The sequence below is a fragment of the Leucoraja erinacea genome, chromosome 17, assembly GCF_028641065.1.
Source record: "Leucoraja erinacea ecotype New England chromosome 17, Leri_hhj_1, whole genome shotgun sequence".
Lineage (NCBI taxonomy): Eukaryota > Metazoa > Chordata > Chondrichthyes > Rajiformes > Rajidae > Leucoraja > Leucoraja erinaceus.
In genome coordinates, this window is record NC_073393.1 from 15,848,852 (window position 1) to 15,864,854 (window position 16,003).

Consider the following 16,003-nt stretch of genomic DNA (forward strand, 5'->3'; position numbering starts at 1 on the left):
TTTTCTATCATCTAGGAAACACCTTCAGAATACCCCAGATTTAAACCGATTAACTATTAAAAACAAAGGATGGAATATGAAGTCCTATGGACTACAAGTGATAGTCTTCAAGTCATTAAACACCTGTTAACCAAAAGAAAGACAGCCCACACCATCTCTCTATGATGAACTAAAATATCAACGCCATCAACTAAATTATTCTTAATTGTAGGCCTAATATATTGACATCAATTTTGTTCAAGATTCTACAATATCCTCTTACTTTGTGTGGGAAGGTATCCCTGTGTCCTAGGGATATTCCATAATGTTTTAATTAGCTTTATTCTGTCGTTCGTCATTATTATAGCCAATAGACAATAGGTGCAGGAGTAGGCCATTCAGCCCTTCGATCCAGCACCGCAATTCAATATGATCCTGGCTGATCCTCCACAATCCGTACTGTTCCTGCTTTTTCACCATATCCTCTGACTCTGCTATCTTTAAGAGCTCTATCTATCTCTCTCTTGAAAGCATCCAAAGAATTGGCCTCCACTGCCTTATGAGATAGAGAATTTCACAGATTCACAATTCTACGGGTGAAAAAGTTTTTCCTCATCTCCGTTCTAAATGGCCTACCCCTTATTCTTAAACTGTGGCCCCTGGTTCTGAATTCCCCTAACATCAGAAACACGTTTCCTGCCTCTAGCATGTCCAATCCCTTAATAATCATTTATGTTTCAATAAGATTCCCTCTCACCCTACTAAAATCCAGAGTATACAAGCCCAGCCGCTCCATTCTATCATCATATGACAGTCCCGCCATCCTGGGAATTAACCTTGTGATCCTCCGCTGCACTCCCTCAATAGCATGAATGTCCTTCGTCAAATTTGGAGACCAAAACAGTGCATAATACTCCAGGTGTGGTCTCACTATGGCCTTGTACCATTGCAGAAGGACCTCTTTGCTCCAATACTCAACGCCTTTTGTTATGAAGGCCAACATGCCATTAGCTTTCTTCACTGCCTGCTGTTTCTGCATGCTTACTTTCAGAGACTAATGAACAATGACCCCCCAGATCTCGTTGTACTTCCCCTTTTTCCAACTTGACACCATTCAGATAATAATTTGCCTTCCTGTTTTTGCACCAAAGTGGATAACCTCACATTTATCCACATTAAACTGCATCTGCCATGCTTCTGCCCACTCACCCAACCTGTCCAAGTCATATTCTCATATTATGTTTTGCAACTTCCCGATTCAGTATTTCCTTCAGATATCAAGCATGCAACATTTTTGCCTTCACTTTAAAAACTTTACAGATTATTCAACTTGCCTGCAATCATCTTTCATTTTCTTAGATTAATGTGGCTGACTTTTAAAAAAAAAAGTTATGGTAACTATGGTAATGGTAATGAAGATTTTGAAATCGCTTGTATTTCTTTCTATAGACATCAGTTTTGTTAACTTTAACTGAAATATATGTAGTAATTCCTTCAATAATGTCAGTTTAACATTTCTAAATCAGATATTTTAAATTATTGGTATCCATATTCAAGGCTCCTGACAAACGTAGAGTTCAAAAGCAAGATGTTACAGATTTTGTAAATCTGAAATAAAACACCAAATATCTACAAATACTCACCTGTACAAGCAACATCTATGTAGAGAGAAAGAGTTAATATTTTGGGTCAATGGTTCATTCATCAAAAGCTATGGTCATCACTTTGTCCTATTAGTTATTAATCAGATCTTCAATAAAAACTTCCCACAATCCTTACTAATCCTCCCCGTACCTCCGTGCTTGCAGCAGTAGCTCCTCTTTACGCTGCACTAACATTTGCTGTCTCTCATCTGTTGACTTTGAGAACCGACTTCCCCGTGCCTCAAAATCTTCTGATGGAAGGTCAGCTCGTAGAAGCTCAGTTCCAGTTCCGAATGTTTCTCCCATACTTTGACTGGATTCAAGGGCTGATCGCTCAGTCTGAAGATACAAAGGTATAATCCATTAGCAAACTCAGAATTATAATCACAAACCCAGGAAACAAGTGAAAGAATACACTGTCTTCCAGGAAGCTCAAACCTTTCAACAACCCAAGTGTTGCAGCATCTGCAGCTTTAATTTATTAATCCCATCTTAAAACACTATTAATGAAGTGAGCTTTAAGTATCAGTCTTTCTTGCATCATGCAAAAAGTCACAGTTATGCACATTGTCATGTGGTTGCAATGCAAATACAAAACTTAAGAGCACATCCATCGAGGAATTAGGGAAGGAGGGGTAAACCCTCCAAGGAAAGAAATGTGGCCTGTACGAAGTCTCAATTTAATTTTGCTACTGGTACAGAATATAAACTTTAAAATTTACTTGTGTAGAAAGGAACTGCAGACGCAGGTTTAAACTGAAGATGGACACAAAATGCTGGAGTAACTCAGGGACAGGCAGCATCTCTGGAGAGAAGGAATGGGTGACGTTTTGAGTCGAGACTCTTCTTTACTTGTTCTTTTCAAATTATATGAAATGAAATGAGTAATAGTTACAATTATGATAAAAGTTAAATGACCTATAATTCAAAAGAAAGATAAACTATCAGTTTTATTGAAAATGTTAAAAGATGTGAAGTTGGACGCATAAACAAACCGGTTACAAAAACATACAAAAAGCAATGACAAAATAGAAACAGGCCTTTTTCACAAGATAGATCCATGCAGACAGAGCTGCACCTTCACCTAACTTATCAATACTCCATTGCATCCCTTACTTCCCTGTGCTTACTTAACTTATCTTAATAGCACCCGTTATTTATTTTAGGTTTATTATTGTCACTTGTACTTAGGAACAGTGAAAAGCTTTATTTTGCATGCTGTCTAAACAAATAAAATATACTATACATAGATACAATCAGTTCAAACTCAAGTACAATACATAAAGAGGAATATAGAGTGCAGAATATAGTTCACCACCCGTCCAATGTTCTCGATGGGGTAGAGGTGAATCAAATAGTACCCTGAGCTTATGGACAGACCGTTCAAAACTCTGATAGTGGAGAAGAAGCAGGTGTTCTGATGGTACGCCCTTTCAAGTTTCCGTATCTTCTGTCAGATGAGAGCGGGGAGAAAAAGGAATGACTGGTGTGGGACAACTCTAATTATGTTGCCAGCTTTTCCAAGGCAGCATGAAGTTAATGTTGTGAAGTCTGGTCAGTATCATGAACTGAGCGACATCAACTATTTCTTGCTGTCTTAGACAAAGCTGTTCCCACATCAAGATGTGATGCAACCTGATAGTATGCTTTCTATTACATCTAGAAGATGTATCTTTCACACATATGGTAGCAGACATTTCATACAATTATATTTACCGGTGATCATTTTATATTTATGACCAGAACTGGTCCTGCTTGTGAGTGATACGATTTCTGCCTCTAGCTTTTGAAACACTCTAAATCTTCTGTATTCCAAAAATGGGGAGAACCTCACAATTCAAGAAAATCTTTCTTTCTAGCCAAGATTTAAACTTTATTTTGCTTTTCATGTTATTCACTGAGAAATGAAGTCCTATGTGAGATTTTTCTCCCCTTTTAAAGACTTAAACCTTGTTGCGTCATTTTGTGGATGCATCTCCAAATCCCATCCATTCTTCAACACTACTAATGGCATATTTTTCAAAGATCTGACCTTTTCACAAAAAAAAACAATTTGCAAGAATATATTGATTTATAAATCATGTCTATCTTAGTTTGTCTTCCTCTGCATTAGCCATATTCTTTCCAATTTAGTATTATATATTCACATTTAAAAATCGGCAAAGTCTTTATTTTTTTTTTGAACTGTTAGTGCTGAATGAGGGACAACACTCCAATCATTTGGCATGAAAGTAATAACTACAACTGTTTTGGAACCAGGATTTTTGCAATTTTCTATTTGTTCCTTCATTCCACACATTTTGATACACGTTACACTACCATCTAGTAACCTACAGAAGTCTTTTTGGTAACCCAAATACATATTTCCTCGGTCTAGGCAGCTGTTATGTAAACACAGAAACATGCTAATCATAAACTTGTTGGCTAAGCTTTGGTAGCAATATTCCAGCTAAGCTCTGTGGCTGGACCACACATGGCCCACAAAGATTCCCCGGCATTTAAAACCACAGATCCTGTGAAATTTCTACAAAAAGGGATAAGGGATTTCACTGTTGAGAGGAACAAGGCCAAGGATAGGAAAATTCTCAGTGAAAGGTTTAATGTAATATACCAATTAAAAGAATGCCTTCATAGAGCAGGAGTCATACAGCATGAAAACAGGCCTGTCGGCCCAACCCACCCATGCGCCCAAGATGCCCTATCTAAGGAATAGGAAAGCTTTATTGTGACACGTGACGATTCTTTGCTTGCATACAAATAGCAGCCCCTACGGCACTGACAAAGTACACCGGGCTCCCCCAACAGTTCCCCCACGCCGGTTCCCCATTGTCCTTTGTTGCCCCCCCCCCCACCCCACATTGTGCAATGTTCTCCGCCCTCCTCCCTCACAACGGTTCCCCGCGCCGGGTCCTCCATTGTTCTCCTCCCCCCTCCCTCACAGCGGTCCTCCACGCTCTCATTGACCATGGGTCGACCCGCTGGGCATCGTAACCGCTGCGAGGCTTCACCACCGCCAAGGTCCCATCATCACGAGGCTGCCACTGAGGCCTCACCACTGTCGACGCCCGACTTCATGCCTCCATGGTGCCAGCTGGGCCGCAGCCGCGGGCTCCGTCAGCCGCTTCGCCCGACCCGGGCTTCTATGCGGTGTTCCAGGAGTCAACGAGATCGCGGCGCATCGATAAAGGCCTCCGGCCGCATTCCCAGTCCATAGTCGCGGCCCGCCCTATATGCGGCTAGTCGCATATCCCTCTTAGTCCTTCTTATCCATGTACCTGTCTAAATGACTTATGTTGTTACAGTAGCTGGAGTACTCAGCAGGGCAGGCAGCCTCTGTGCAGGGAAATGGACAGACGGCGTTTTGGATCAGGACCCTTTTATGCCTGCAAGCTTAGAGAAAACATTTTCCCTTGCAAGCATAAAAATCTCAATCAAAATAAAATGGGATCACAGACCTAAAGCAACTAAAAATTTCTGTATTAACTAATAAATTCCATATATTGAGGAATCCCAGCACGGTATTGCTTTAGCATGATGAATTTACTGGCAAGCAACATCTTGAAAAATCATCAGGAGCAAAGTTCAACAAGTTCACAGCATGCTTCATTTATGTTAAGGGCCTGTCCCACAGGCAATTTTTTAGGCGACTGGTTGGGGGGGTGGGGGAGTACTCGATCTTTGATTGCCTATGGTTAACCAGTTAATATAGAAGCCCAGAAATGAAGGCAGGCCATCACAGGGCTGCAAATGGGGAAGAATACATGGCTGAAGTGGGCATGGATGGATAAGAATTCAATCTGGCAAAGGGGACAAGATGATACGCAAACAGTAGAGTTTTGATTATCCTCAAACTAGAGACATGAGCATAAGGGAGTCTTGTCAGTCATGAATCAGAATAGCCAAATCCAAAAGACTCAAAATATGGAAATGAACGTAGGGTTTATTAGATGAGCAATGATGGAGTCAGATTTCACAGAAATAGAAGGCAACCCGTGTTATATCATTGGCATTAGCAGTCTGACATTTATCTTTGGAATCAAATAATACCAAGGAAGCAAAGCAGCCTGACTTAATTAGCAAGGAAAAGATGGCTGTGAAATAGGTGGTCAAAAAAGGTAACAAATTTACTTATTTCCAATGCTTGTTTTGGGAATATTTTACTTATCCAGTACTAGATGTTAGAATGCCTGCATGATAATTTAGAAACCATAGAAAGATGGTGCAAACAAAAAAGCTTTTAATTTTACTCAACAATGTAAGAAATATTGCATCCATTTAGTGTATTGTAATAACCAAAAAAAAAAAATCAACAGGGCAAAACCACACTATCTGACATGTTTTCTGCAAAATAAACCTGATATTTAAGCCGACGCAGACAAACCTGCAGTAAGAACTAAGGAGATCAGATTAAAATTTCTTGAGTACAAAAATTAGGGTGGAAGATAACTTTCTGGATATTGGGAACACCAAGTTGAAGGACTAAACACCACAAGTAAAATATTGTGTTGGGTTAAAAAGGTAATCCAAACAATGGTGGGCAGCATCACGCTAAGAGTTCTATATGCGAGGAGGAAGAACTGTGCAGAACAGCATATTTTATATATCAATGAAGTCTATTCAAAGGATAGCAAGGACTCATTTATCAAATAGCTTATTAAATAGCAGAACAGGATGTAGCAAGTGTTGCTAATACTATGGAATATGAATTACCTGCTGTTCACTGTTCAAATCATCTGGATTACCATTGTCTTCTTCCACAACTGCACCATTTAATGCTGGTCTACTATCTTGTCGCTGTTGAAGGGAGCGGAGGGATGAATAAGGGCGATAGGAGTTTAAATTAATCACAGAAACAAAATGGTAACGGCAGAAGAGGCCACCTCGTCCATCACTTCCAAACCAGCTCTTTACTGGAGCAACTCTGGTTCCATCCATCACTCGTACAACATTGGAGTGCACAGAGTCTCTTGCACAGAGTAGGTTAATCGAGGACCAGAGGACATAAATTTAAGGTGAGGGGGAAAAGATTTACTAGGAATACGAGGGGTATCTTTTTCCACACAAAGAGTGGTGGGCATATGGAACAAGCTGCCAGGGAAGCTAGTTGAAGCTGGGACTATCCCAGCATTTAAGAAACAGGGTCTTGATCTGAAACCTGGATTTACGATGGGGAAATCATGCTTGACTAATCTTCTGGAATTTTTTGAGGATGTGACTAGGAAAATGGACAAGGGAGAGCCAGCGGATGTAGTGTACCTGGACTTTCAAGCATTTGATAAGGTCCCACATGGGAGATTAGTGTGCAAAATTAGAGCACATGGTATTGGGGGTAGGGTACTGACACGGATATAAAATTGGTTGGCAGACAGGAAACAAAGAGCAGGGATTAACGGGTCCCTTTCAGAATGGCAGGCAGTGATTAGTGGGGTACTGCAAGACTTGGTGCTGGGACCGCAGCTATTTACAATATACATCAATGATTTAGATGAAGGGATTCAAAGTAACATTAGCAAATTTGCAGATGGCACAAAGCTGGGTGGCAGTGTGAACTGTGAGGAGGATGCTATGAGGATGCAGGGTGACTTGGACAGGTTGGGTGAGTGGGCAGATGCAGTTTAACGTGGATAAATGATAGGTATCCACTCTGTTGGCGAAAACGTGAAGGCAGATTATCATCTGAGTCGAGTCGAGTTGGGAAAAGGGGAAGTACAAAGAGATCTGGGGGTCCTTGTTCATCAGTCACTGAAGTAAGCATGCAGGTACAACAGGCAGTGAAGAAAGCTAATGGCATGTTGGCCTTCATAACAAGAGGAGTTGAGTATAGGAGCAAAGAGGTAGTTCTGCAGTTGTACAGGGTCCTAGTGAGACCACACCTGGAGCATTGTGTGCAGTTTTGGTCTCCAAATTTGAGGAAGGATATTTTTGCTATTGAGGGAGTGCAGCGTGGGTTTACGAGGTTAATTCCCAGGATGGCAGGACTGCCATATGTTGATAGAATGGAGTGGCTGGGCTTGTATACACAGGAATTTACAAGGATGAGAGAGAGGATCTTATTGAAACATAAGATTATTAAGGGATTGGACACGCTAGAGGCAGGAAACATGTCCCCGATGTTGGGGGAGTCCAGAATCAGGGGCCACAGTGTAAGAATAAAGGTTCTACCATTTAGAACGGAGATGAGGAAAAACTTTTTCAACCACAGTTGTGAATCTCTGCCTCAGAAGGCAGTGGAGGCCAATTCTCTGGATGCTTTCAAGAAAGAGTTAGATAGAGCTCTTAAAGACAGCGGAGTCAGGGGATATGGTGAAGGCAGGAACGGGGTACTGAATGTGGATGATCAGCCATGATCACAGTGAATGGCAGTGCTGGCTCAATAGGCCGAATGGCCTACTCCTACACCCATTGTCTATTGTCCATTGAAACGTCACCCATTCCTTCTTTCCAGAGATTCTGCCCGTCCCGCTGAGTTACTCCAGCTTTTTGTGTCCATCTTAAGAAACAGTTAGACAGGTACATGATAGGCCAACTTGAGGGATATAAACCAAACGCAGGCAGGTGGGACTAATGTACGTGGGACATCTAGGCTGATGTGGGCAAGTTGGGCCGAATGACCCGTTTCCACACTATAACTCTATAACTGCATTTTTGTCCCCTCTGTATATTTCTATAATTCTTTATTTAAGCTAACAATGAAACCTGGCTGTATCACATCTGCAGACGGTACTTTCCAGATTCCATCCACATACATGAACGTTTTTCCTTATATTACTCTTTCACTTCACCTTCCTCTTATACCCATGACGTTTAGTTCTCGACCCCTCCACCAAAAGGAAAGCATCCCATGATCACTTTATATAAAGTTATGAGGGATCTGGATAAAGTTGAAGTCAGTTTATAGCACAGAAATGGGCCCATTGGTCTGCCACATCCACACCGAGCTTTTTGCCTGGTTATAATAATTCCATTTGGCCATATTAGGTCCATATCCTTCTGTGCCTTACCTATTCAGCTGCCCAATTAAAAACCTCAAAAACGTATTGATTGCATCTGACTCCACCACCTCCTTTGACTGCAAGTGCCAGATATTGATATGGAAAACTTTCACCTTATATTGACACTAAAACTCCTTTCTCTCACCTTAAATCTATGTCCTCTTGTTTTTGATATCCTACCATGGGAAATGTTTCTTACCATCTACCCCATCTATGCTCACCATCATTTTTATACACCTAGTGTCGATGCCCGGCCTCCTTTGCTTCATAGTAAGTAAACCTAGTCTATTCAAACTCTCATAACCAAAGTCCTCCAATCTAGTAAACATCCTTGTAAATCATCTCTGCTCTCTGGAACGTAGTGATATCCTTTCTGTATTGTGTCAATGAGAATTCCAAACAACCCATGTATAACCAGGACATTAACTTTCAAATCTGAAATGTCCTAATTCTTCATGGAACGGGGGTTCCCCTCCTCCACCATAGATGAGTCTTGCACCAGGGTCTCTTCCATACCCCGCAACACTGCTCTCTCTCCCCATCCCCGCATTCGCAACAAGGGCAGAGTCCCCTAGTCCTCACCTTTCACCCCACCAGCCGTCACATACAACAAATAATCCTCCGTCATTTCCGTCACCTCCAATGTGACCCCACCACTCGCCACATCTTCCCATCTCCCCCCATGTCTGCCTTCCTCAAAGACCGCTCCCTCCGCAACTCCCTTGTCAATTCTTCCCTTCCCTCCCGTACCACCCCCTCCCTGGGCACGTTCCATTGCAACCGCAAGAAATGCAACACCTGTCCCTTTACCTCCCCCCTCGACACCATTCAAGGAGCCAAGCAGTCGTTCCAGGTGCGACAGAGGTCCAACCTCATCTACTGCATCCGCTGCTAGATGTCAGCTGATCTACATCAGTGAGACCAAGCAGAGGTTGGGCGATCGTTTCGCCGAACACCTCCACTCGGTCCGCAAGAACCTACCTGACCTCCCGGTGGCTCAGCACTTCCTTAGCCCTCGGGATCCTCCTCCTCCTTTCTCCTTCCTTTCTCCGCCCGCCACTTCCCATCAGTCTGAAGAAGGGTTTCGGCCCGAAACGTTGCCTATTTCCTTCGCTCCATTGATGCTGCTGCACCCACTGAGTTTCTCCAGCTTTTTTGTGTACCATTAACTTTCAAATTTCTTTTCAGCCATTTGCAACAAAAACAGTCCTAGCCTCTCCAATCTGTGTAACCATAGTTCCCTATTCCAGAAACAATTCTCATAAATCTTTTCTGGACCTTCCCAAATCCCTTCACATCCTCCCAACAATTTGACAACCAGAAACAGTTGATGCCAAATCTGTATTTGAAAGTATTCAGCAAAACTTCCCCAATATCTAAGCAAAAAGGAACACTGACCTGCTGGGGGAAAGGAACCTGAATTCTTCCTTCTAGTATGTTATCAGTAGTGACTTCCATCGAACGCGTTAACTGTAGGTCCTGGAGTACCAAATGATACGGAACTTGGGGAAACATCTCCTGGATCTGATGAGCCTGTAAGTAGTCACAAATTATACCAGGTGCATGAACATGAGGAACAAAATTTACTGCTCCATATAAATACACCAATAGATAACATTTAAAACACTACAAAATTATAGTTTGGATTTTCAATTAATGGCGCCAACAAGAAAAATGTAAAACCAGTTTTAAAAAAACGAAAATCAGGTTCTTCTCGTGCACAGATTTGAATTCATTCTTTGCACATATTATTTGAATGTGGGAGGGAGCAGGAATGTTACTGCCAGAACTCTGTCAATGCTTTATGTTGATTAGTAATTTATTTGACTGTTTTAGTGCAACTAGGACAACCTGTATCTATTCACCCCTATTACAAATTGGCGCCAGATAATGCAGGCAGATGCAAATATACAAAGCTCACCAATGCAATTGATCAGCAATTTAACTGCAGCAGTTAGTTGAAAGATATATTAAATAATTAAGGACTGCGTTTCAGAGGACCTACAAGTATTATCTGTTTGAGATTTCAGATGCCAATGGAGCCAAATCTTAAAAATAACTAGAAGTTGACTGGAAGACATCCTTTTGCATGGCATAGGTGCTTACACATTAAGATTTAGAATAGAGTATGGCATGCACAGCCTAAAGTTGTAGGCAACTTGTTCTATTTGATTGTGCACGCCAGGTTGCTTGTATTCGTCGAAACAGGGCGGACCAAGTGAAGGTTGTAACCTCCCACCCCAATGCACCGATTCAGTAAATACTTCTCCTTTATCCTACATCACATTCAAAAGCCAATGGTTTATGATCAATTTCCCTCCTGGGATAAATAAAGTTCTATCGTATCTTATCATAATGTTTATGTGATATGATGAAGTAAACGGTACAAAAGCTATACTAAAATAGAGGGCAATGAAAGGCAGGTCATCCATGACCTGGCTTTCTAATTTGTTCAAGTCTAGCTTTAGCTTGCTCTGCCCTGAAGCACAAGGTGACAAAAACAATATATCTGTGTGCTCTGGAACACAAATGCATTTACAGTAACTGACAATCTACACTTTCTAACCCTGCATTTAAACAATATTTGTAGGGAAAATGACTCTATCACAAAGACATCTTTGTGACTCAGGTTGTTACTGGTTTGCATAAACAATGCAAAATTAATAGAGTATACCATGCATCGTCTGGCTGTACTCACCATAGCATTGAGCTGGGAATTATTGGCCTGTGCAATGCCAAGGATATTTGTTGTATGCATCACTTCCACTGAGAAACTAGGCAGCCAACTAGCAATACGTGATCCTGCAATGATTAAAAATACTATTAATCCTATTGTCATATTTTTGAAACATTGGAAGGAACATTGTTAATCACTTTCTGCTCCCCCTAAATATCACCAATTTGACATGGACCAGCCACATCAAAGTTACGGCCAAAAAATGCCTCTACTTCCTCCGGTGACCAAGGATGTTTGGCATGTTTCCAACGACTATTGCCAACTTATGCAGGTGCACCGTAGAATGCATCCCATCAACCTACATTGCATGTTGGTTTGGGGCAGCTCTGCTCAAGACTACAAGAAACTGCAGGCAGTTGTGGATGTAGCCCAATCCATCACACACACACTAAAATCCCCATCATCAACTCCATCTACACTTTGCCTCTGGAAAGCAGCCAATATAATCACTCTTCTCCCTTGGAGCAGAAGATATTAAAGCTTAAAAGATCATACTTCATTATGGAAATTGAGCGTTTTCCTCTGAAAGCATAACTCTATAATGCTTCAACACTATCTTCTGCACTTTACTATTTTATCTTTGCACTATGTTGTACATCTGTTATACTTCACAATCACAATAATACTTTATTAGCCAAGGATGTTTTGCAACACGCGAGGCTGGTCGAGCCTCTGCGTCGTTGGAGCTTCCGACTCGGCCTCTCCCGAGACTGCGAGCCGAGGTAAGGGATCGGCTCCGATGTTAAGTCCAAGCCCCGGTGGGGCACAAAGTCAGTCTGAGGAGTCCTCCACCTCCATCAATGGTAGGCCGTAGTTTGGCCGGAGATGGACCCGGATAATAATTGCATCTCCGGTAAGAAACTGATAAAAAAAGTTTCCCTTGACCCCCTCTTTCTACATAAAACAAACCGGAGAACATTTACACAGACTTTTAACACACACTAAAAATTAAAAAAAATACGAAAAAACAGACAGACTGTTGGGCGGGGCTGCCAATCGTGCGGCGCCCCTTGTGCATGGCTAGAGTATCTTTGCACTCTGATGTACTTGTGAATGGCTTGATTGTAGTCACGAATAGTATAATCTGATTTAATTGGATAACACACAAACAAAAGCTTTTTTTCTGTACATCAGTACACATGACAATAATTAACTGACACCAATACCCTTGTGTGACCAAATCACTGTGATGTAACAATTCAGGTGAGGAACATGTGGTTCAGGGAGGGATTGAAGACCTTGATCTTTATGTTTTGCATAATTGAGTGCATACTGAATTTGTGTAGACAGTATGAAAAGTGCTGAAATCTATCACATTCAGTTTCCAAATCTAATGCCATTGTCAATTACCAACATATGACCAGGATGCACATTATAGCAGCCAATCTCATTCATAATTGTGACCCGGTTGTCGAAGAACTAATAACATGGTTTAAAATTTGTTGCAGTAGCCCAAGAAAAACATAAAATTAAAATCAGAATGTTCAAATCATATTGTGTAATCCTTCCAAATACTAATAGCTGCATCAGATCATTCTCTTACACAGATTATTTGAATGTGGGAGGGAGCAGGAATGTTACTGCCAGAACTCAATGCTTATGTTGATTAATGTGTCAATGTTTTATGTTAATTAGCAATTTCATTTCAACAAAAATCAAGAACATGGCTTATGTTAACCTGCAGTGTGTAGGAATGAACTGCAGATGCTAGTTTAAACCGTAGATAAACACAAAAAGCTGGAGTAACTCAGCAGGACAGGCAGCATCTCAGGAGAGAAGGAATGGGTCAGGATGGGAATGGGAAAGGTAATTAAAGTGTTTAGCAACCTGGTTCCTAAACACTTTAATTCCCCTTCCCATTCCCACTGACCTTTCGGTTCTAGGCCTCCTCCATTGTCAGAGTGAGGCTAAACACAAATTGGGGGGAAAGCATCTCATATTTCGCTTGGGCAGCTTACAACTCAGGGGTACGATTTTGATTTCTCTAACATCAAGTAACTCCTGCATTCCCTCTCTCCATCCCTCCCACCCCGTATTCACACAAGCGTATCGTTCTCACCTAGCAACAGTTGACAATGGCCCGTTTCCTTTGTTACTTTGTTGCATATCTTTCATTCATTTGTTCTATATCTCTCTACATCATTATCTATTCTTCTCGTTTCCCTATCCCATGACTTTCAGTCTGAAGAAGGGTCTCGACCCGAAACGTCAACCATTCCATCTCTCCAGAGCTGCTGCCTGTCCGGCTGAGTTACTCCAGCTTTCTGTGTCTGTTAACCTGTTATTTATATCAGCAAAGCAGCTGCCATTTCCTCTGCCTATATATTTCGAATACTCCTTCAATCTTCAGGCGAAACACATTCTTTGCCTTGAGTGGACGCTCCCATCGATTCAGCAATCTCTACCAAAAGATGCACTTGCTCTTCTTAAGATTCACTCTTTTCGCATTGGTGAATGAAATAAGCCATCATATAACAATTTAGGAAATAAGATCTAATAACATTTCACAGCCATTTTAAAATTTAAAAAATGCAAGAACCATGATTAATAATAATTAAAAACAAACAGCTTACCATCAAAATGGAAGAAGTGGTTGTGATGATTAAGATGTGGCCTGCCATCTACAACTGGTACAGGACCAATGTTCTCATCCAAGTTGTCTCGCCGATGAGGTTCCCCAACACGGCGATCTTCGTTAATGTTGAGTGACATTCTACAGGTGGGACAAGAGGTGTCCTGCTCAAGCCAGGAACGAAGGCAGGAGCTATTGATGTAAAAAAAACGCAAAAATCAGTTACTGCATCCTACAAAACAAAATCCTTTGTGAAGGTTAAACCATCTCAAAGATTCTGCTCTTTTTCTGTTATAAACTGACATAAATTCCATAAAGTAAGGACTGCATTAATGCAATATTTATTTGCATATCCATCGGTATGAAGATATTTGTCTGAAAATTGCTTTTCTTGTGCTTTAAAATTTGGTCATGATGTGAGAATGCATGAAATAACTGAATTTAAAGCCGATTTACTGATCCCCTCTTCCTAACAAACCACATTGAGTCAGGCTTCAGTAAATTCACATTACTCGGACTCCATTTAAACAGACATCCAGGGTGCCAACACATTTGAACAATTTAATATTATGTACAGAAATAAGATACCTAACTGTTGAACATATTGACCGTTTTCAATATATCACACTACCCAAAAGCCAAGGTGAAAGGAGGCACAATATCTCCACATAGATACAGTTACATTGATTTAAAACAAAATCATGCCATGGTGTCTTTAGCAACAATGCACAAGTAAAGTGAACTAACCTAATAACAACCTCTTCACATTTGAGAAACTTGAAAGACCAAGCAAAAATATTGAATTAGTTAAAGTGCCTCCTGGAGAGCCTTCTATAGTTCTGCAGTAATTAAACCCTTCCCCAATACATTCGATTAGGCCAAAAACATTGCATTACATACTTGTGGAAGAGATGACCACAGGGGAGTTTGCGAGCAGACTGCATCGAGTCCCAGCAGATGGCACAATCATCATCATTGGAAGCCAATTCCTCAGGAGTGGCGGCTGCAAACCTGTCAAGTAAATATTCAGAGACTTACTATTGTTAATTCCATTTGACTTGCAGAAGCATTGAATGCAAGACTCACCATAATTGTTACATTTGAAAAAGCTCAATTGGCCAATTTATTAACTACACTTTATTTTAAAAAAAAAAATAACAGTAACATAGGACATTCTAGCTTGATCAAAACTAACTTTGGTCAATAGAATGACGCAATGGTCAGGGATGTGGCAATAACAAAGTTTACCAAGACTAACTGAATAATAATAACTGAATAATGCTTTCAAATCTTTAATAAAACTTGACGAGCTTGATTTCAGAAGATGTATAGTACTATCTTGGTCTGTAGTAAGTACTGGAATGCAAATTCAACATTACATCTACATTATAAATAAAAAATCTTATCCTTCCTAGTCCTCCAAACATATCTCATTGGATACGAGTGTCCCAGTTGGGTTTTAAATATTGCAGGTAATACTTTTGTTCCATGTAGGTTTTGTTTGATTTGCACATAGGCAATGCAAACTTATCATATAGTCAAAGCAGTAAAATCTGATTTAATCAATTGTACAATGCTGCTCAACAATAAACTGCTCAAATTTTGAACTGGAATAAGCAAATCAAATCTAAAAGATCAAAAAGGTTCCCCAGTTATGAGTTGCTCAATTCTTAACCATAATTAATGACATTTCAAGTGCTCAACCATTTCGTCTAGCACTGCATAGAATGTAAACGCGCATCTTTTCCTCATGAAACAGCCCTGCCACATGCACTGCCCAAGCTGTTTAAAAGGAAAACAATAGACAATAGGTGCAGGAGTAGGTCATTCGGCCCTTCGAGCCAGCACTGCCATTCAATGTGATCATGGCTGATCATCCCCAATCAGTACCCCGTTCCTGCCTTCTCCCCATATACCCTGACTCCGCTATTTTTTAAGAGCCCAATCTAGCTCTCTCTTGAAAGCATCCAGAAAACCGAACACTATCTTGGATTTTAAACACATGATCTGAATAAACACATGCCACCTATTCCTCATGCAAATCTAATCTATCCCAGTCCAGGAATATTGCCCCCTCTTT

General features: G+C 40.9%; 1 protein-coding gene across 2 annotated transcripts in view; it reads right to left on the minus strand.

The window, feature by feature from the left end:
* amfra (autocrine motility factor receptor a) overlaps positions 1 to 16,003 on the minus strand; it is a 46,054-nt gene that overhangs the window by 4,422 nt on the left and 25,629 nt on the right. Inside the window, exons 8-13 of one of the 2 annotated variants that reach the window (XM_055648667.1) lie at positions 14,824 to 14,934; positions 13,925 to 14,115; positions 11,313 to 11,416; positions 10,013 to 10,147; positions 6,333 to 6,416; positions 1,774 to 1,961 (exon numbers count right to left, since the gene is read on the minus strand). In XM_055648667.1, the coding sequence (XP_055504642.1) occupies positions 1,774 to 1,961; positions 6,333 to 6,416; positions 10,013 to 10,147; positions 11,313 to 11,416; positions 13,925 to 14,115; positions 14,824 to 14,934 (813 nt within the window). The remainder of the gene's footprint in view (positions 1 to 1,773; positions 1,962 to 6,332; positions 6,417 to 10,012; positions 10,148 to 11,312; positions 11,417 to 13,924; positions 14,116 to 14,823; positions 14,935 to 16,003) is intronic. The other variant, XM_055648668.1, reaches the window with a different exon arrangement.